General features: G+C 52.4%; 1 protein-coding gene across 1 annotated transcript in view; it reads right to left on the reverse strand.

Annotated features, from left to right (window-relative positions):
- LOC147090497 (ATP-dependent chromatin remodeler CHD3-like) overlaps positions 1–22,389 on the reverse strand; it is a 136,317-nt gene that overhangs the window by 97,018 nt on the left and 16,910 nt on the right. The window contains 4 exon segments of the mRNA XM_085977262.1: positions 12,266–12,393; positions 13,015–13,259; positions 15,212–15,333; positions 17,130–17,306. Coding sequence (XP_085833388.1) covers positions 12,266–12,393; positions 13,015–13,259; positions 15,212–15,333; positions 17,130–17,306 — 672 coding nt within the window.

A 22,389-nucleotide genomic window follows, 5' to 3' on the forward strand; every position in this document is an offset into this window, starting at 1 on the left:
GTACTGTACCCGTGTTATAGTGACAGACCTGTACCCCCAGTACTGTACCCCAGTGTTATACAGTGACTGACCTGAACCCACCAGTACTGTACCCGTGTTATACAGTGACAGACCTGTGCCCACCAGTACTGTACCCGTGTTATACAGTGACAGACCTGTACCCACCAGTACTGTACCCGTGTTATACAGTGACAGACCTGTACCCACCAGTACTGTACCCCAGTGTTATACAGTGACAGACCTGTGCCCACCAGTACTGTACGCTAGTGTTAGTGACAGACCTGTACCCCCAGTACTGTACCCCAGTGTTATACATTGACTGACCTGTACCCCCGGTACTGTACCCCAGTGTTATAGTCACTGACCTGTACCCAGCAGTACTGTACCCCAGTGTTATACGGTGACAGACCTGTACCCCCAGTACTGTACCCCAGTGTTAGTGACTAACCTGTACCCAGCAGTACTGTACCCCAGTGTTATACAGTGACAGACCTGTACCCACCAGTACTGTACCCCAGTGTTATACAGTGACAGACCTGTACCCACCAGTACTGTACCCCAGCGTTATACAGTGACAGACCTGTACCCCCAGTACTGTACCCATGTTATACAGTGACTGACCTGTACCCCCAGTACTGTACCCCAGTGTTAGTGATTGACCTGTACCCAGCAGTACTGTACCCGTGTTATACAGTGCCAGACCTGTACCGACCAGTACTGTACCCCAGTGTTATACAGTGCCAGACCTGTGCCCACCAGTACTGTACCCCAGTGTTACAGTGCCAGACCTATGCCCACCAGTACTGTACCCGTTATACAGTGCCAGACCTGTGCCCACCAGCACTGTACCCCAGTGTTATACAGTGACAGACCTATACCCATCAGTACTGTACCCCAGTGTTATACAATGACAGACCTGTACCCACCAGTACTGTACCCGTGTTATACAGTGACAGACCTGTACCGACCAGTACTGTGCCCCAGTGTTATACAATGACAGGCCTGTACCCACCAGTACTGTGCCCCAGTGTTATACAATGACAGACCTGTGCCCACCAGTACTGTACCCCAATGTTATACAGTGACAGACCTGTACTCACCAGTACTGTACCCCAGTGTTATACGGTGACAGACCTGTACCCCCAGTACTGTACCCCAGTGTTATACAGTGACTGACCTGTACCCCAGTGTTATACAGTGACTCACCTGTACCCCCGGTACTGTACCCCAGTGTTATAGTGACTGACCTGTACCCAGCAGTACTGTACCCCAGTGTTATACAGGGACAGACCTGTACCCACCAGTACTGTATCCGTGTTATACAGTGACAGACTTGTACCCACCAGTACTGTACCCCAGTGTTATACAGTGACAGACCTGCACCCACAAGTACTGTACCCCAGTGTTATACAGTGACAGACCTGTACCCACCAGTGCTGTACCGCAGTGTTATAGTGACTGACCTGTACCCAGCAGTACTGTACCCCAGTGTTATACAGGGACAGACCTGTACCCACCAGTACTGTATCCGTGTTATAGTGACAGACTTGTACCCACCAGTACTGTACCCCAGTGTTATACAGTGACAGACCTGCACCAAGTACTGTACCCCAGTGTTATACAGTGACAGACCTGTACCCACCAGTGCTGTACCGCAGTGTTATAGTGACAGACCTGTACCCAGCAGTACTGTACCCCAGTGTTATACAGTGATAGACCTGTACCCACCAGTACTGTACCAGTGTTATACAGTGACAGACCTGTACCCCCAGTACTGCACCCGTGTTAGTGACAGACCTGTACCCAGCAGTACTGTACCCCAGTGTTAGTGACAGACCTGCACCCACCAGTACTGTACCCCAGTGTTATAGTGCCAGACCTGTACCCACTGGTACTGTACCCCAGTGCTATACAGTGACTGACCTGTACCCGCAGTACTCTACCCCAGTGTTATACAGTGACTGACCTGTACCAAGCAGTACTGTACCCCAGTGTTATACAGTGACTGACCTGTACCCAGCAGTACTGTACCCCAGTGTTATACGGTGACAGACCTGTACCCCAGTACTGTACCCGTGTTAGTGACTGACCTGTACCCAGCAGTACTGCACCCAAGTGTTATACAGTGCCAGACCTGTGCCCACCAGTACTGTACCCCAGTGTTAGTGCCAGACCTGTGCCCACCAGTACTGTACCCGTGTTATACAGTGCCAGACCTGTGCCCACCAGTACTGTACCCCAGTGTTATGCAGTGACAGACCTGTACCCACCAGTACTGTACCATATTATACAGCGACAGACCTGTACCCGTGTTATACAGTGACAGACCTGTACCGACCAGTACTGTGCCCCAGTGTTATACAATGACAGACCTGTACCCACCAGTATTGTACCCCAGTGTTATAGTGCCAGACCTGTACCCACCAGTACTGTACCCCAGTGTTATAGTGCCAGACCTGTACCCACCAGTACTGTACCCCAGTGTTATACAGGGACAGACCTGTACCCACCAGTACTGTATCCGTGTTATACAGTGACAGACTTGTACCCACCAGTACTGTACCCCAGTGTTATACAGTGACAGGCCTGTACCCACCAGTACTGCACCCCAGTGTTATACAGTGACAGACCTGTACCCACCAGTATTGTACGCTAGTGTTAGTGACAGACCTGTACCCCCCAATACTGTACCCGTTATACAGTGACAGACCTGTACCCCCAGTACTGTACCCCAGTGTTATACAGTGACAGACCTGTACCCATCAGTACTGTACCCCAGTGTTATACAGTGGCAGACCTGTACCCACCAGTGCTGTACCCCAGTGTTAGACAGTGACAGACCTGTACTCTCCAGTACTGTACCCGTGTTATACAGTGACAGACCTGTGCCCACCAGTACTGTACCCCAGTGTTAGTGACAGACCTGTACCCACCAGTACTGTACCCGTGTTATACAGTGACAGACCTGTACCCCCAGTACTGTACCCCAGTGTTATACAGTGACAGACCTGTACCCACCAGTACTGTACCCCAGTGTTATACGGTGACAGACCTGTACCCCCAGTACTGTACCCCAGTGTTAGTGACTGACCTGTACCCAGCAGTACTGTACCCGTGTTAGTGACAGACCTGTACCCCCAGTACTGTACCCCAGTGTTAGTGACTGACCTGTACCCAGCAGTACTGTACCCGTGTTAGTGACAGACCTGTACCCAGCAGTACTGTACCCGTGTTATACAGTGACAGACCTGTACCCACCAGTACTGTACCCCAGTGTTATACAGTGACAGACCTGTACCCACCAGTACTGTACCCCAGTGTTATACAGTGACAGACCTGTACCCCCAGTACTGTACCCCAGTGTTATACAGTGACTGACCTGTACCCAGCAGTACTGTACCCCAGTGTTATACAGTGACAGACCTGTACCCCCAGTACTGCACCCCAGTGTTAGTGACTGACCTGTACCCAGCAGTACTGTACCCCAGTGTTATACAGTGACAGACCTGTACCGGCCAGTACGGTACCCCAATGTTATACAGTGACAGACCTGTCCCCAGCAGTACTGTACCCCAGTGTTAGTGACAGACCTGCACCCACCAGTACTGTACCCCAGTGTTATAGTGCCAGACCTGTGCCCACCAGTACTGTACGCCAGTGTTATACTGACAGACCTGTACCCACTAGTACTGTACCCCAGTGCTATACAGTGACAGACCTGTACCCACCAGTACTGTATCCCAGTGTTATACGGTGACAGACCTGTACCCCAGTACTGTACCCGGTGACTGACCTGTACCCAGCAGTACTGCACCCGAGTGTTATACAGTGACAGACCTGTACCCCCAGTACTGTACCCCAGTGTTATACAGTGACTGACCTGTACCCAGCAGTACTGTACCCCAGTGTTATACAGTGATAGACCTGTACCCACCAGTACTGTACCAGTGTTACACAGTGACAGACCTGTACCCAGCAGTACTGTACCCCAGTGTTATACAGTGACAGACCTGTACCCCCAGTACTGCACCCCAGTGTTAGTGACTGACCTGTACCCAGCAGTACTGTACCCGTGTTATACAGTGACAGACCTGTACCCAGCAGTACTGTACCCCAGTGTAAAACAGTGACAGACCTGTGCCCACCAGTACTGTACGCCAGTGTTATACTGACAGACCTGTACCCACTAGTACTGTACCCCAGTGCTATACAGTGACTGACCTGTACCCGCAGTACTGTACCCCAGTGTTATGCAGTGGCTGACCTGTACCAAGCAGTACTGTACCCGTGTTATACAGTGACTGACCTGTACCCAGCAGTACTGTACCCCAGTGTTATACAGTGACAGACCTGTACCCACCAGTACTATATCCCAGTGTTATACGGTGACAGACCTGTACCCCAGTACTGTACCCGTTAGTGACTGACCTGTACCCAGCAGTACTGCACCCGAGTGTTATACAGTGACAGACCTGTACCCCAGTGTTAGTGACTGACCTGTACCCAGCAGTACTGTACCCGTGTTAGTGACAGACCTGTACCCCCAGTACTGTACCCCAGTGTTAGTGACTGACCTGTACCCAGCAGTACTGTACCCGTTAGTGACAGACCTGTACCCAGCAGTACTGTACCCCAGTGTTATACAGTGACAGACCTGTACCCACCAGTACTGTACCCGTGTTATACAGTGACAGACCTGTACCCACCAGTACTGTACCCCAGTGTTATACAGTGACTGACCTGTACCCAGCAGTACTGTACCCGTGTTATACAGTGATAGACCTGTACCCACCAGTACTGTACCAGTGTTACACAGTGACAGACCTGTACCCAGCAGTACTGTACCCCAGTGTTATACAGTGACAGACCTGTACCCCCAGTACTGCACCCCGGTGTTAGTGACTGACCTGTACCCAGCAGTACTGTACCCGTGTTATACAGTGACAGACCTGTACCCAGCAGTACTGTACCCCAGTGTTATACAGTGACAGACCTGTACCCAGCAGTACTGTACCCCAGTGTTATACAGTGACAGACCTGTACCGGCCAGTACGGTACCCCAATGTTATACAGTGACAGACCTGTACCCAGCAGTACTGTACCCCGGTGTTATAGTGCCAGACCTGTACCCACTAGTACTGTACCCCAGTGCTATACAGTGACTGACCTGTCCCCGCAGTACTGTACCCCAGTGTTATACAGTGGCTGACCTGCACCAAGCAGTACTGTACCCCAGTGTTATACAGTGACTGACCTGTACCCAGCAGTACTGTACCCCAGTGTTATACAGTGACAGACCTGTACCCACCAGTACTGTATCGCAGTGTTATACGGTGACAGACCTGTACCCCAGTACTGTACCCGTGTTAGTGACTGACCTGTACCCCGAGTACTGTACTCCAGTGTTATACAGTGACAGACCTGTACCCACCAGTACTGTACCCCAGTGTTACAGTGCCAGACCTGTACCCACCAGTACTGTACCGTATTATACAGCGACAGACCTGTACCCACTAGTACTGTACCCGTGTTATACAGTGACAGACCTGTACCGACCAGTACTGTGCCCCAGTGTTATACAGTGACTGACCTGTACCCCGAGTACTGTACTCCAGTGTTATACAGTGACAGACCTGTACCCACCAGTACTGTACCCCAGTGTTACAGTGCCAGACCTGTGCCCACCAGTACTGTACCCGTGTTATACAGTGACAGACCGCTACCGACCAGTATTGTGCCCCAATGTTATATATACAGTGACAGACCTGTACCCACCAGTAGTGTACCCCAGTGTTATACAGTGACAGACCTGTACCCACCAGTACTGTACCCCAGTGTTATACACAGACAGACCTGTACCCACCAGCACTGTACCCCAGTGTTATACAGTGACAGGCCTGTGCCCACCAGTACTGTACCCCAGTGTTAGTGCCAGACCTGTACCCACCAGTACTGTACCCCAGTGTTATACAGTGACAGACCTATACCCACCAGTACTGTACCCGTGTTATACAGCGACAGACCTGTACCCCCAGTACTGTACCCCAGTGTTACAGTGACAGACCTGTACTGACCAGTACTGTACCTCAATGTTATACAGTGACAGACCTGTACCCCCAGTACTGTACCACCGTGTTATACAGTGACTGACCTGTACCCCCAGTACTGTACCCCAGTGTTATACAGTGACTGACCTGTACCAAGCAGTACTGTACCCCAGTGTTATACAGTGACTGACCTGTACCCAGCAGTACTGTACCCCAGTGTTATACAGTGACAGACCTGTACCCACCAGTACTGTATCGCAGTGTTATACGGTGACAGACCTGTACCCCAGTACTGTACCCGTGTTAGTGACTGACCTGTACCCAGCAGTACTGCACCCGAGTGTTATACAGTGACAGACCTGTACCCCAGTGTTAGTGACTGACCTGTACCCAGCGGTACTGTACCCCAGTGTTACAGTGCCAGACCTGTGCCCACCAGTACTGTACCCCAGTGTTATGCAGTGACTGACCTGTACCCCGAGTACTGTACTCCAGTGTTATACAGTGACAGACCTGTACCCACCAGTACTGTACCCCAGTGTTACAGTGCCAGACCTGTACCCACCAGTACTGTACCGTATTATACAGCGACAGACCTGTACCCACTAGTACTGTACCCGTGTTATACAGTGACAGACCTGTACCGACCAGTACTGTGCCCCAGTGTTATACAGTGACTGACCTGTACCCCGAGTACTGTACCACCGTGTTATACAGTGACTGACCTGTACCCCCAGTACTGTACCCCAGTGTTATACAGTGACTGACCTGTACCCCCAGTACTGTACCCCAGTGTTATAGTGACTGACCTGTACCCAGCAGTACTGTACCCCAGTGTTATACAGTGACTGACCTGCACCAAGCAGTACTGTACCCCAGTCTTATACAGTGACTGACCTGTACCCCCCCAGTACTGTACCCCAGTGTTATACAGTGACAGACCTGTACCCAGCAGTACTGTACCCCAGTGTTATACAGTGACAGACCTGTACCGGCCAGTACGGTACCCCAATGTTATACAGTGACAGACCTGTACCCAGCAGTACTGTACCCCAGTGTTAGTGACAGACCTGCACCCACCAGTACTGTACCCCAGTGTTATACTGACAGACCTGTACCCACTAGTACTGTACCCCAGTGCTATACAGTGACTGACCTGTACCCGCAGTACTGTACCCCAGTGTTATACAGTGACTGACCTGCACCCACCAGTACTGTACCAGTGTTACAGTGCCAGACCTGTGCCCACCTGTACTGTACGCCAGTGTTATACTGACAGACCTGTACCCCAGTGTTCGTGACTGACCTGTACCCAGCGGTACTGTACCCCAGTGTTATACAGTGCCAGACCTGTGCCGACCAGTACTGTACCCCAGTGTTATACAGTGCCAGACCTGTGCCCACCAGTACTGTACCCCAGTGTTAGTGCCAGACCTGTGCCCACCAGTACTGTACCCGTGTTATACAGTGCCAGACCTGTGCCCACCAGTACTGTGCCCCAGTGTTATGCAGTGACAGACCTGTATCCACCAGTACTGTACCCCAGTGTTATACAGTGACAGACCTGTACCCACCAGTACTGTACCCCAGTGTTAGTGACAGACCTGTACCCACCAGTACTGCACCCGTGTTATAGTGACAGACCTGTACCCCCCAGTACTGTACCCCAGTGTTATACAGTGACTGACCTGCACCCGCAGTACTGTACCCCAGTGTTATGCAGTGACTGACCTGTACCAAGCAGTGCTGTACCCCAGTGTTATACAGTGACAGACCTGTACCCACCAGTACTGTACCCCAGTGTTAGTGACAGACCTGTACCCACCAGTACTGCACCCGTGTTATACAGTGACAGACCTGTACCCCCCAGTACTGTACCCCAGTGTTATACAGTGACTGACCTGCACCCGCAGTACTGTACCCCAGTGTTATACAGTGACTGACCTGTACCAAGCAGTGCTGTACCCCAGTGTTATACAGTGACAGACCTGTACCCACCAGTACTGTACCCCAGTGTTATACGGTGACAGACCTGTACCCCCAGTACTGTACCCCAGTTAGTGACTGACCTGTACCCAGCAGTGCTGTACCCCAGTGTTATACGGTGACAGACCTGTACTCCCAGTACTGTACCCCAGTGTTACAGTGACTGACCTGTCCCCAGCAGTACTGTACCCGTGTTATACAGTGACAGACCTGCACCCACCACTACTGAACCCCAGTGTTATACAGCGACAGACCTGTACCCACCACTACTGAACCCCAGTGTTATACAATGAGACCTGTACCCACCAGTACTGTACCCCAGTGTTATATATGCACAGGGACAGACCTGTACCCACCAGTACTGTACCCCAATGTTATATATAAAGGGACAGACCTGTACCCACCAGTACTGTACCCGTGTTATACAGTGACAGACCTGTACCCACCAGTACTGAACCCCAGTGTTATACAGTGACAGACCTGTACCCACCAGTACTGTACCCCAGTGTTATACAGCAACAGACCTGTACCCACCAGTACTGTACCCCAGTGTTATACAGTGACAGACCTATACTCACCAGTATTGTACCCCAGTGTTATACAGGGACAGACCTGTACCCACCAGTAGTGTACCCCAGTGTTATACAGTGACAGACCTGTACCCAGCAGTACTGTACCACAGTGTTACAGTGACAGACCTGTACCCACCAGTACTGTACCCCAGTGTTAGCGACAGACCTGCACCCACCAGTACTGTACCCCAGTGTAATACAGTGACAGACCTGTACCCAGCAGTACTGTACCCCAGTGTTATACAGTGACAGACCTGTACCCACCAGTACTGTACCCCAGTGTTATAGTGACAGACCTGTACCCACCAGTACTGCACGCCAGTGTTTTACAGCGACAGACCTGTACCCACCAGTACTGAACCCCAGTGTTATACAGTGACAGACCTGTACCCACCAGTACTGTACCCGTGTTATACAGTGACAGACCTGCACCCACCAGTACTGTACCCAAGTGTTACACAGTGACAGACCTATACCCACCAGTACTATACCCGTGTTATACAGTGACAGACCTGTACCCCCAGTACTGTACCCCAGTGTTAGTGACTGACCTGTACCCAGCAGTACTGTACCCCAGTGTTATACAGTGACAGACCTGTACCGACCAGTACTGTACCCCAATGTTATACAGTGACAGACCTGTACCCAGCAGTACTGTACCCCAGTGTTATAGTGACAGACCTGTGCCCACCAGTACTGTACCCCAGTGTTATACAGCGACAGACTTGTCCCCACCAGTGTATAACACTGGGGTACAGTACTGGTGGGTACAGGTCTGTCGCTGTATAACACTGGGGTACAGTCGTGACAGACCTCTACCCACCAGTACTGTACCCCAGTGTTATACAGTGACAAACCTGTACCCCCAGTACTGTACCCGTTATACAGTAACTGACCTGTACCCAGCAGTACTGTACCCCAGTGTTATACAGTTGCAGACCTGTACCCACTAGCACTGTACCCCAGTGTTACAGTGACTGACCTGTACCCCCAGTACTGTACCCCAGTGTTATTGTGACTGACCTGTACCCAGCAGTACTGTACCCCAGTTTTATACAGTGACAGACCTGTACCCACCAGTAGTGTACCCCAGTGTTATACGGTGACAGGCCTGTACCGCAGTGTTAGTGACTGACCTGTACCCAGCAGTACTGTACCCCAGTGTTATACAGTGACAGACCTGTACCCACCAGTACTGTACTCGTGTTATACAGGGACAGACCTGTACCCACCAGTACTCTATCCGTGTTATACAGTGCCAGGCCTGTGCCCACCAGTACTGTACCCGTGTTATACAGTGACAGACCTGTACCGACCAGTGCTGTGCCCCAGTGTTATACAGTGACAGACCTGTACCCTCCAGTACTGTACCCCAGTGTTATACAGTGACAGACCTGTACCCTCCAGTACTGTACCCCAGTGTTATACAGAGACAGACCTGTACCCACCAGTACCGTACCCCAGTGTTATACAGGGACAGACCTGTACCCACCAGTACTGTACCCCAGTGTTATACAGGGACAGACCTGTACCCACCAGTACTGTACCCCAGTGTTATACAGTGACAGACCTGTACCCACCAGTACTGTACCCCAGTGTTATACAGTGACAGACCTGTACCCCAGTGTTATACAGGGACAGACCTGTACCCACCAGTACTGTACCCCAGTGTTATACAGTGACAGACCTGTACCCACCAGTACTGTACCCCAGTGTTATACGGTGACAGACCTGTACCCCCAGTACTGTACCCCAGTTAGTGACTGACCTGTACCCAGCAGTACTGTACCCCAGTGTTATACAGTGACAGACCTGCACCCACCAGTACTGTACCCCAGTGTTATACGGTGACAGACCTGTACTCCCAGTACTGTACCCCAGTGTTAGTGACTGACCTGTACCCAGCAGTACTGTACCCATGTTATACAGTGACAGACCTGTACCCAGCAGTACTGTACCCCAGTGTTAGTGATTGACCTGTACCCAGCGGTACTGTACCCCAGTGTTATACAGTGCCAGACCTGTACCGACCAGTACTGTACCCCAGTGTTATACAGAGACAGACCTGTGCCCACCAGTACTGTACCCCAGTGTTATACAGCAACAGACCTGTACCCACCAGTACTGTACCCGTGTTATACAGTGACAGACCTGTACCCACCAGTACTGTACCCCAGTGTTAGCGACAGACCTGCACCCACCAGTACTGTACCCCAGTGTTATGCAGTGACAGACCTGTACCCAGCAGTACTGTACCCGTGTTATACAGTGACAGACCTGTACCCACCAGTACTGTACCCCAGCGTTATACAGTGACAGACCTGTACCCACCAGTACTGTACCCCAGTTATACAGCGACAGACCTGTACCCACCAGTACTGAACCCCAGTGTTATACAGTGACAGACCTGTACCCACCAGTACTGTACCCGTGTTATACAGTGACAGACCTGCACCCACCAGTACTGTACCCAAGTGTTATAGTGACAGACCTGTACCCACCAGTACTGTACCCGTGTTATACAGTGACAGACCTGTACCCCCAGTACTGTACCCCAGTGTTATAGTGACAGACCTGTGCCCACCAGTACTGTACCCCAGTGTTATATATGCAGGGACAGACCTGTACCCACCAGTACTGTACCCCAGTGTTATACAGCGACAGACTTGTACCCACCAGTGTATAACACTGGGGTACAGTACTGGTGGGTACAGGTCTGTCGCTGTATAACACTGGGGTACAGTAGTGACAGACCTATACCCACCAGTACTGTACCCCAGTGTTATACAGTGACAGACCTGTACCCCCAGTACTGTACCCGTGTTATACAGTAACTGACCTGTACCCAGCAGTACTGTACCCCAGTGTTACAGTGACTGACCTGTACCCACCAGTACTGTACTCGTGTTATACAGGGACAGACCTGTACCCACCAGTACTGTATCCGTGTTTTTCAGTGCCAGGCCTGTGCCCACCAGTACTGTACCCGTGTTATACAGTGACAGACCTGTACCGACCAGTACTGTGCCCCAGTGTTATACAGTGACAGACCTGTACCCTCCAGTACTGTACCCCAGTGTTATACAGTGACAGACCTGTACCCTCCAGTCCTGTACCCCAGTGTTATACAGAGACAGATCTGTACCCACCAGTACCGTACCCCAGTGTTATACAGGGACAGACCTGTACCCACCAGTACTGTACCCCAGTGTTATACAGTGACAGACCTGTACCCACCAGTACTGTACCCCAGTGTTATACAGTGACAGACCTGTACCCCAGTGTTATACAGGGACAGACCTGTACCCACCAGTACTGTACCCCAGTGTTATACAGTGACTGACCTGTACCCACCAGTACTGTACCCCAGTGTTATAGTGACAGACCTGTACCCGCAGTACTGTACCCCAGCGTTATACAGTGACAGACCTGCACCCACCAGTACTGTACCCCAGTTATACAGTGACAGACCTGTACCCACCAGTACTGTACCCCAGTGTTATACAATGGCAGACCTGCACCCACCAGTACTGTACCCCAGTGTTATAGTTATCATTTTAGCACTCGCTACACCCTCCCTGTCACACACCCCCTTCACTGCAATACAGGATGGTTTGTGCGAAAGCACTCGACCAAGATCGCATGCGGCCTCACACTTACCGAGGAGCTTTTCTTCCTCTTTGACCCCATTATACCCAGCTTGATTTTCAAGAGAGCCAGCTTCTTCCTCTTTTTCTTCTTCCCTTCCGGGACCCTCGGGCTCTTGCTCCGTTTCTTCGCGCCAGGACCTGCAACCACAAGAATGGCCGTTTTAACCATGGCCGCTGCTGCTCCCCTCACCCCCTACCGCCACGGTGACTCCGCGAGTAAAAAGGGATCAGCCCACCCAATGTTCCCTCTAACTTTTTTTTCTCCCCCATGCACGGTCCTTTTAACTGGCTGCGCGGCCCATTCAAATTTTCCCGCAGGTGCGGTTTCTCCCATTTAAAAGCCGGCGAGTGGCCTGCGTGGGATCACCAGACCACTGCGCGGGAACGTTGGTCCCATGTGGTACCGGGCTAGATAGGCCCAGATTGGCCCATCCGTTCAATCCCTGGCCCGTGCCATTAGCTGACCTCGGCTGGGGCAGCAGCACAGTCTTCGACCAACATCACTGACACAGATGGTCTGGTCATTACCACATTGCTGTTTGTTGGGATCTTGCTGTGCGCAAATTGCCTACAGAGGATGTGAAAGGCGCTATAGAAATGCAAATGATTGGGGGCGGGGGGTGGAGGCAGGGATGGTGTACGTGGTACCAGACAGTTGGTCTTCCGTACGATTTTGCGCGTTTTCGTCTCCCTCGGGCCATCTCGGCATTAACCGCCGCTCCGACTGGCGGCAGCCGCGAGCGCACAGGCGCCACTCACCTTTGCCCTCTTTGGTCTTGGCCTTGCGGATGGAAGGCGCTGGCGGCGCGGAGAGTGGGCCCGAGGAGGCACCGGCGGACACCTGCTCCACCACGGCCGCCACCGCCGCCGCTGCAGCTGCCGCCGCCACAGCCGCTGCCGACCCCTTGAACGGGCTGTTCGCGCTGAACTCCCTCCATTTGGCGCCAAGGATCGTCATCATTTTGGACATCGGAATCTTAGGGTTCTTCTTGGCAATGAGCGGCCTAGGGTTCAAAACATATTTACATGAGTGTACAGCCTGTTAAACATAGAATTACACAGAATCAAAGAAAGCGCCTTTCACCACCTCAGGACGTCCCAAAGCGCTTTACAACCAATTAAGTACTTTGTGAAGTGTAGTCACTGTTGTGATGTAGGAAACACAGCAGCCAATTTGCGCACAGCAAGCTCCCACAAACAGCAATCTGATAATGACCAGCTGATCCCTGCTGTCAGACTACTGAGGTAGATTCACCAGGCTGATACCTGGGATGACAGGAATGACGTATGAGGAGAGGTTGGGTCGATTGGGCTTGTACTCGCTGGAGTTTAGAAGAATGAGAGGGGATCTCATTGAAACTTATAAAATTCTGACAGATCTGGACAGACTAGATGCAGGAAGGATGTTCCTGATGTCGGGGGAGTCCAGAACCAGGGGTCACAGTCTAAGGATAAGGGGTAAGCCATTTAGGACAGAGATGAGGATGAATTTCTTCACCCAGAGAGTGGTGAACCTATGGAATTCTCTACCACAGAAGGCAGTAGAGGCCAATTCATTAAATATATTCAAGGAGTTGGATATATTTCTTAAAGCTAAAGGGATCAAGGGGTATGGGGAGAAAGCAGGGACAGGACACTGAATTTGGATGATCAGCCATGATCGCATTGAATGGCGGAGCAGGCTCGAGGGGCCGAATGGCCTACTCCTGCTCCTATCTTCTATGTTTCTATGTTAGGATGACAGACTGGAAGAATTTGGACTTTTCAGACTTTAAAAAAGGAGGTGATTGAGAGGAGGCCGCCCGGAGGAACGTTAGTGATAGTGCACCTTTGGCGGCCATGCCTTCAACTGCCTGGGCCCCAAGCTCTGGAATTCCCTCCCTAAGCCTCTCCGCCTTGCTCTCCTACTTTAAGATGCTCCTTGAAACCTAATCTTGGGCCAAGCATTTGGTCACCTGTCCCGATATTCCCTTTATGTGGCTCAGTGTCAAATTTAGTTTGACAACGCTCCTGTGAAGTGCCAGAAGACGTTCTACTATTGTAAAAGCGCTATATAAATGCAAGTTTTTATTTGTGCTGTGGGATGACTTCTAGGGAGGGTGGGAGGGGGAGAGCAAAAACCATAATCATTGAAGACAGACTTGCATTTATATAGCGCCTTTCACGACCACTGGACATCCCAAAGCACTTTACAGCCAATGGAGTACTTTTTAAGTGTAGTCACTGCTGTAATGTAGGAAACGCGGCAGCCAATTTGCGCACAGCAAGCTCCCACTAACAGCAATGCGATAATGACCTGATCATCTATTTCAGTGATGTTGATTGAGGGATAAATATTGGCCCCAGGACACCGGGGAGAACTCCCCCCCCCCCCCGCTCTTCTTCAAAATAGTGACCGTGGGATCTTTTACGTCCACCTGGGAGGGCAGACAGGGCTTCGGTTTAACTTCAATCCGAAAGACGGCACCTCAGACAGTGCAGCACTCCCTCAGCACTGCACTAGTGTGTGAGCCTAGATTTTTGTGCTCGAGTCTCTGGTGTGGGACTTCAACCCACGACCTTCTGACTCAGAGCCGAGGGTGCTACCCACTGAGCCACGGCTAAGAAACAACTGGATGCTGCGATGGAAGGGTAAGAAAGACAGACTGCAGGTAGTTCCTGGTTGAATTGAGTTAGGACCAGCCTAACAAGCGCGTATCTGATGAGCAGATATTTTAGGAACAAGGGATGCTGATGACGATGATGACGAAGATTGTGGTGTTGGTGGTAATGACAGCAGTGATAACGATGATAGTGGTGACAGCAGCCGTGATCGTGGTGGTGGCGGCCGCCGTGATCACGCTGTGCAATAATGGCCGCCCAACAGAGCACGTTGCACGTGAAGCGCTTGCCGATGTTTCGGAGACATAAATGCCCGCCTCTCTTTCTGTCGACCCCTTGATCCCGCCCAGCTCACCTCATAAACTGGCTGAAGGCCTTGTAGTTAGTTAAAGTGCAGTAGTCGTCCTCGGTGAATACGTGGTCCACATCTACCAGCCCCCAGTCCTCCAGTAGTCGGGCGGAGGTCTTCGGCTCGGCCTGTCACGGAGAGAGAGAGAACAACGTATTACCCACCAGGCCAGGAGGAGTCATCGAATCATACACCACAGGAGGCCATTCGGCCCATCGTGCCTGTGCCGGCTCTTTGAAAGAGCTCTGCAGTTAGTCCCACTCCCCCCTGCTCTTTCCCCCACAGCCCTGCTAATGTTTCCTTTTCGAGTATTTATCCAATTCCCCTTTTGAAAGTTCCTATTGAATCTGCTTCCACCGCCCTTTCAGGCAGCGCGTTCCAGATCACAACAACTCGCTGCGTAAAATAATTCTCCTCATCTCCCCCTCCCTCTGGTTCTTTCGCCAATTATCTTCAATCTGGGTCCTCGGGTTACCGACCCTCCTGCCAGTGGAAGCAGTTTCTCCCCATCTACTCTATCAAAACCCCTCATCATCCGCCTAATGTCACGCACCCGGAGCAGGAGGCACGAGTCCCTAGCCCGTACCTCAGCGCCACAGCAGATTGCTGCGCGCGCCGCCTTGCGTCCGAATCCTCAACCCCACAAAAATTAAAACGCCACCTTTCCTCCCCTTTTTGGAGGTGCAGCACACCCAGATTTTGTTTTTCCCCTTGAAGTCATCGGTAGCCAATTTAGCACGTCTCTCTACTGGACTACAGTCGGTGTGGCTTCCGAACCATTAGGCGGTCAGGGAAGGAACAGCTCAGAAGCAATGATCCCTCTAATTTTCTTCAAGATTCCGCGCAGGCGCGGTTTTACTATTTGAAAGCCGGCTCACCGGCTGCGCGGGACCTTCAGACCGCTGCGCATGCTTAAAGGGTACACTGCTCAAAGTAAATTAAGCAAGGTGGCTCTGCATTTTCAAGCGCTTGTACGATGAAACCGGGGGTTAAATTATGAGGACAGGTTGCATAAACCTGGTTTGTATTCCCTTGCGTATAGGAGACTGAGGGGCGATCTGATCGAGGTGCTAAAAATGCTAAAAGGATTCAGGAGGGTCGAGAGAAACTATTTCCTCTGGTGGGGGGAGTTCAGAACAAGGGGGCGTAACCTTAAAATTAGAGCCAGGCCGTTCAGGGGTGATGTCAGGAAGCACTTCTTCACACAAAGGGTGGCGGAAATCTTTTTTTAAATTCGTTTATGGGATGTGGGCGTCGCCAGCATTTACTGCCCATCCCTAGTTGCCCTCGAGAAGGCGGTGGTGAGCCGCCTTTTTGAACCGCTGCAGTCCGTGTGGTGAAGGTGCTCCCACAGCGCTGTTAGGGAGGGAGTTCCAGGATTTTGACCCAACGACGATGAAGGATCGGCCGATATAGGTCCAAGTCAGGATGGTGTGTGTGATTTGGAGGGGAACTTGGCGGTGGCGGTGTTCCCGTGCGCCTGCTGCCCTGGTCCTTCTAGGTGGAAGAGGTCAAGTGGTTTGGCAGGTGCTGCCGAAGGAGCCTCGGCGAGTTCTGGAACTCTCTGTCCGCCCCGCAACGAAAGGGCGTGGATGCTGAGGGCCGACTGGAGCTTTCAGGAATTGAGATCGATAGATTGTTGTTGGGTAAGGGTATCAAGGGTTTTTTTTTTTTTGATCAAAGGCCCAATGGAGTTAAGATACAGATCAGCCATGATCTAATGGAATGTCGGAACAGGCCCACGGGGCTGAATGGCCACCGAGCCAGAGAGGACTCGGCTGTGAAAACTGGTGATCCGAGAGCAAGGCGGTGCTGACAGGAAGGAGCTGCGATGTGCTTCCTGGTCAATCAGGCCCTACTGATCCAATCCCTAGGGGAGGAGAAGCGTGCAGGAAGTTGGAGGACACAGGAGTGAAACCGTTACCTTGCGACCGGCCTGCCCTTCGTCGTCGTCGTCGTCCTTGTCCCTTTTCCGCCGCTTGATTTTCTTTTCTTTCTTCTCCTTTCGTTTCTTTCTCTTTTTCTTGCCAAAGTCGCTGCCATCGCTGTCCGATTTCTCCTTAAGCTCTTCCAGCTCAGAGGCGATTTCATCCTCGCTTTCCTGTTTTGAACGAAGCAGAGGCCAAGTGGGGTTTTAAAATTTCTCAGCGAGTTGCTCACCTCCAGGAATTACATAGAATTTTACAGCACAGAAACAGACCATTCGGCCCACCTGGTTGATGCTCCACACGAGCCTCCTCCCGCCCCTCTTCATCTCACCCCATCAGCATACCCTTCCATTCCTTTCTCCCTCATGTGTTTATCCAGCTTCCCCTTAAATGCATCTATACTATTCGCCTCAACCACTCCCTGTGGTAGCGAGTTCCACATTCTCCCCACTCTCTGGGTCAAGAGGTTTCTCCTGAATTCCCTCTTGGATTTATTAGCGCCCATCTTATATTGTCTGGTACCTGGGATGGCAGGAATGACGTATGAGGAGAGATTGGGTCGATTGGGCTTATATTCGCTCAAGTTTAGAAGAATGAGAGGGGATCTCATTGAAACTTATAAATTTCTAACAGGACTGGACAGACTGGATGCAGGAAGGATGTTCCCGATGGTCGGGGAGTCCAGAACCAGGGGTCACAGTCTAAGGATAAGGGGTAAGCCATTTAGGACAGAGATGAGGAGGAATTTCTTCACCCAGAGAGTGGTGAACCTGTGGAATTCTCTACCACACAAGGCAGTTGAGGCCAATTCATTAAATATATTCAAGAAGGAGTTGGATATATTTCTTAAGGCTAAGGGGATCAAGGGATATGGGGAGAAGACAGGAACAGGGTACTGAATTTGGATGATCAGCCATGATCTCATTGAATGGCGGAGCAGGCTCGAGGGGCCGAATGGCCTACTCCTGCTCCTATCTTCTATGTTTCTATTTATGGCCCCTAGTTTTGGGCACGTCCACAAGTGGAAACATCTTCTCTACGTCTACCTTGTCCTGGATGAGTACAGCGCCAACAACAGTCGGAGCTCGATACCATCCAGGACAAAGCAGCCCGCTTGATCGGCGCCCGATCCACCACCTTAAACATCCACTCCCTCCACCACCGGCGTACCGTGGCTGCAGTGTGTACCATCTACAAGGTGCACTGCAGCAACTCGCCAAGGCTTCTTCGGCAGCACCTCCCAAACCCGCGACCTCTACCACTCGAAGGGTAGGGGGCAGCAGGCGCCTGGGAACACCACCAGCTCCAAGTCACACACCACCCTAACTTGGACATGTATCGGCCATTCCCTCATTGTCGCTGGGTCAAAATCGTAGAACTCCCTCCCTAACAGTGCTGTGGGACCACCTTCACAACGCGGACACGTTCAGGAAGGCGGCCCACCACCACCTTCTCAAGCGCAATTCGGAATGGGCAATTTATGTCAGCAATGCCCATATTCTGTGAATGGATAAAAATTAAATTAAAAACCTCTTCATCATAATCTTAAGGACATCTAGCCTTCGCTTTTCGAGAAAAGTGCCCAAGCCTGTTCAATCTTTCTCCCATCCCAGGAGAAAGCAGGGGGAGGGGGTAAGGGAGCGAACTCAGTAAGCTTAGCACAGTGTAAGTATGGATATTGAGGCAGGAGGTTTGCACGGTGTGAAACTCAGATACTTCACTGCAAATCATCAGCTTCTCAACCCATCTTTCTCGATATAAATATATTAAAATTCAAGACGTGCTGCTTGCCATGCCTGTCTCCACAATTTCATAACACTATGACAATAGTAACTCAGATCAATGCAGCGCTCTTTACGCTGCTTTCAATAGGTACACTGTCACAATGTAACAGGTACCGTCTGCAGTACAAAGCTTGCACTGCCACACCCCAAAGCTTGCACTGCCACACCCCAACTCTCACCCGTAATTCTTTCTTGGTCCAGAGGTGTTACTGTGACCCCCTCAGCCTATTGCAACAAACACAATAGCCCCACCACTCACTCCATCTGTGAGCAATGCCATGGGGTATCCAATGGTAACGTTATGAATCTTGCACACAGTACGCACTTCCTGCAGGTGCAATACTTACAGTAACACCCCCGCTGTTATAAAACTGTATTCTCTGACTCCCTGTAAGCAACGCCGCAGATAATGTATTAAAAGTCTTGTGCATGGTGTACGCGTCCTGCAACTGTCACACTTACTTCCTGTAACATTTTCCCCGTCACACTCTGGTGACAATTCCCTATTATAAAATTCAAAGTGAGCAGCACCACAGGAGATCTGCTAGCCGATTTAAATTATTTACCGTTTCCTGCATTGAAACAGTGACTACACTTCAAAACTACTTCATTGGCTGTAAAGCCCTTTGGGGCGTCCGGCCGTCGTGAACGGAGCTGCAGAAATGCAAGTTCCTTATTTTTTCTTTTTCATTTCATTACTTAACATGTGCACGAGAGATCCCTCGTATCCAATACCTCCCTCAGCAATCTGGCACGAAAACCACTCCAAACACAACAGTCATATTGCAACAGAGTCCCATCCACTGTTAGCCCCTGCACCATGCGGAGAGAGAGAGTGGGTGAGAGAGAGATATGGTGAGAGAAAGAGAAAGAGAGCGAGGGAGAGAAAGAAAGCGAACTTAGATACCCTGGAGAAACAGGTAGACACAGGCCTGGCAGTAGGTTCTCTCCTCTGCTGGCTGCAGTGTGTATGACCTGGTAGGGAGAATAAAAAGGAGTCTTAGATTTAGTACCAGTACTTTTGTTCTCTACAAGTTAAGAAATCCAGATGAAAGGTCAAGGCCCATAAATGCAGGACAGCTGAAAAAAGGAGAGAAACCCAGAGATCAGTTGGTGCAAAGCTTGATTGTGAAAAGCAGCAGCAGCTGGCTGACACTCTCCTCCTGCCTCGATACAAGTCAACTTCACGGCCAAAGAAAGATTACATTCCCGTTTTCCTGGTGTTTGTATCGTGCCGAGGGTTTGCTGCACCGGGCGGCTAAGGGCTAAATTTGGGGAGTCATGATGATTCGAGAGTAAACAGCAAAGTTGGCGCCTCTCCACTGTGGTGGATCCACCGCACGCAATTCAGCAAAGTCTGCAGAAATAGTAAATTACTTACATGCTCCTCCGGTAGGGGGCTGTGTACAGACTACTGGTCAGAGGCAGCTGAGGATCAACAGGCCATCCTGGGCTGAACTGCTCCGACAGCAACACCCTGGTCCAGTGTTGGTCACAGAGCGAGGGCACCGTGCACAACATCCCTTTAATCCACATGCAGACACTTTGGCTGCTTCTTCCTCCTCCCTCTCGCATGCTCTCTCCTTCCCCCTCTCTCCCCCCACTCGCTCCTCCTCTCCCCCCCCCCGCTCGCTCCTCCTCTCTCCCCCCCGCTCGCTCCTCCTCTCTCCCCCCCGCTCGCTCCTCTTCTCTCCCCCCACTCGCTCCTCCTCTCTCCCCCCCCCGCTCGCTCCTCCTCTCTCCCCCCCCCCGCTCGCTCCTCCTCTCCCCCCCCCGCTCGCTCCTCCTCTCTCCCCCCCCGCTCGCTCCTCCTCTCTCCCCCCCTCTCCCCCCGCTCGCTCCTCCTCTCTGCCCCGCTCGCTCCTCCTCTCTGCCCCGCTCGCTCCTCCTCTCTCCCCCCCGCTCGCTCCTCCTCTCTCCCCCGCTCGCTCCTCCTCTCTCCCCCGCTCGCTCCTCCTCTCTCCCCCGCTCGCTCCTCCTCTCTCCCCCGCTCGCTCCTCCTCTCTCCCCCGCTCGCTCCTCCTCTCTCCCCCGCTCGCTCCTCCTCTCTCCCCCGCTCGCTCCTCCTCTCTCCCCCGCTCGCTCCTCCTCTCTCCCCCGCTCGCTCCTCCTCTCTCCCCCGCTCGCTCCTCCTCTCCCCCGCTCGCTCCTCCTCTCCCCCGCTCGCTCCTCCTCTCTCCCCCGCTCGCTCCTCCTCTCTCCCCCGCTCGCTCCTCCTCTCCCCCCCCCGCTCGCTCCTCCTCTCCCCCGCTCGCTCCTCCTCTCCCCCCCCGCTCGCTCCTCCTCTCTCCCCCCCCGCTCGCTCCTCCTCTCTCCCCCCCGCTCGCTCCTCCTCCTCTCTCCCCCCCGCTCGCTCCTCCTCCTCTCTCCCCCCCGCTCGCTCCTCCTCTCTCCCCCCCGCTCGCTCCTCCTCTCTCCTCCCCTCGCTCGCTCCTCCTCTCTCCTCCCCCCGCTCACTCCGCCTCTCTCCCCCGCTCGCTCCTCCTCTCCTCCCCCCCGCTCGCTCCTCCTCTCCTCCCCCCCGCTCGCTCCTCCTCTCCTCCCCCCCGCTCGCTCCTCCTCTCCTCCCCCCCGCTCGCTCCTCCTCTCCCCCCCGCTCGCTCCTCCTCCTCCTCTCTCCCCCCCCCGCTCGCTCCTCCTCTCTCCCCCTCCCCACTTGCTCCTTCTCTCTCTCTCTCTTCCCCCCCCGCTCCTTCTCTCTCTCTCTTCCCCCCCACCCCCCCTCGCTCCTTCTCTCTCTCCCCCCCCCCCCACTTGCTCTCGCTTTCTCCCCCCCCCCCTCGCTCCTTCTCTCTCTCTTCCTACATGCACTATCAAATGCTCGAGGCAGGCAGACACACGGGAGCTGCTCCTGGATCCACCAGGCTGCTTTAGTGAGCTCCGGATCCCTGGCTCTTTTAAAAAAAAAATTAAATAAAGCACCCTTCCCCCACACCAATCTTCTCCCCTTCCTTCCTCTCTGCACCGACTTCCGCCTGGAATCCAGGTCCACTGGAGCATGCTGCCCTCTGGTGCCGAGCGACTGATCCTTTTGAGTGTGTGTGCCAAGCCACTGAGTGTTGGCAGGGCACCACACACAAAAGGAGCCTGATCCTGTCCTCTGCACACACTTACTGTCTGGCAGAGCTAACTAGAACGCGATCGGGAGCAGGAACCTTGGCTTCCCTAGCTCGGTGGGGGCGGCGGGGTAGACCCGAGGCCAATTGTAGCCCTGGCTAAGATAGTCCAACCACACAGTGCAGCAGAGTCTAGCTTAGCTCAATCAATCACTCCAGCCTGCTGGAGATCTCGAGCGCTGACTGATCCCCTTCCCTTGGGCAATTGCAAACGAGGTTTGTCTTTGTGACATGCTGGGGGCTGTTAGCAAAGGTTAATAGAGTGTTAAAAGGGAGTGTGCTGTCCCAAATCTCATAACTGCACACAGTCGTACTGTTATTACCTTAATGGAGCATGCATGGAGCTGACCCACTGT

The sequence above is a fragment of the Somniosus microcephalus genome, unplaced genomic scaffold, assembly GCF_052327205.1.
Source record: "Somniosus microcephalus isolate GS21.2 unplaced genomic scaffold, FLI_Smic_1.0 unresolved_chr4, whole genome shotgun sequence".
In the NCBI taxonomy this organism is placed as follows: Eukaryota; Metazoa; Chordata; class Chondrichthyes; order Squaliformes; family Somniosidae; genus Somniosus; species Somniosus microcephalus.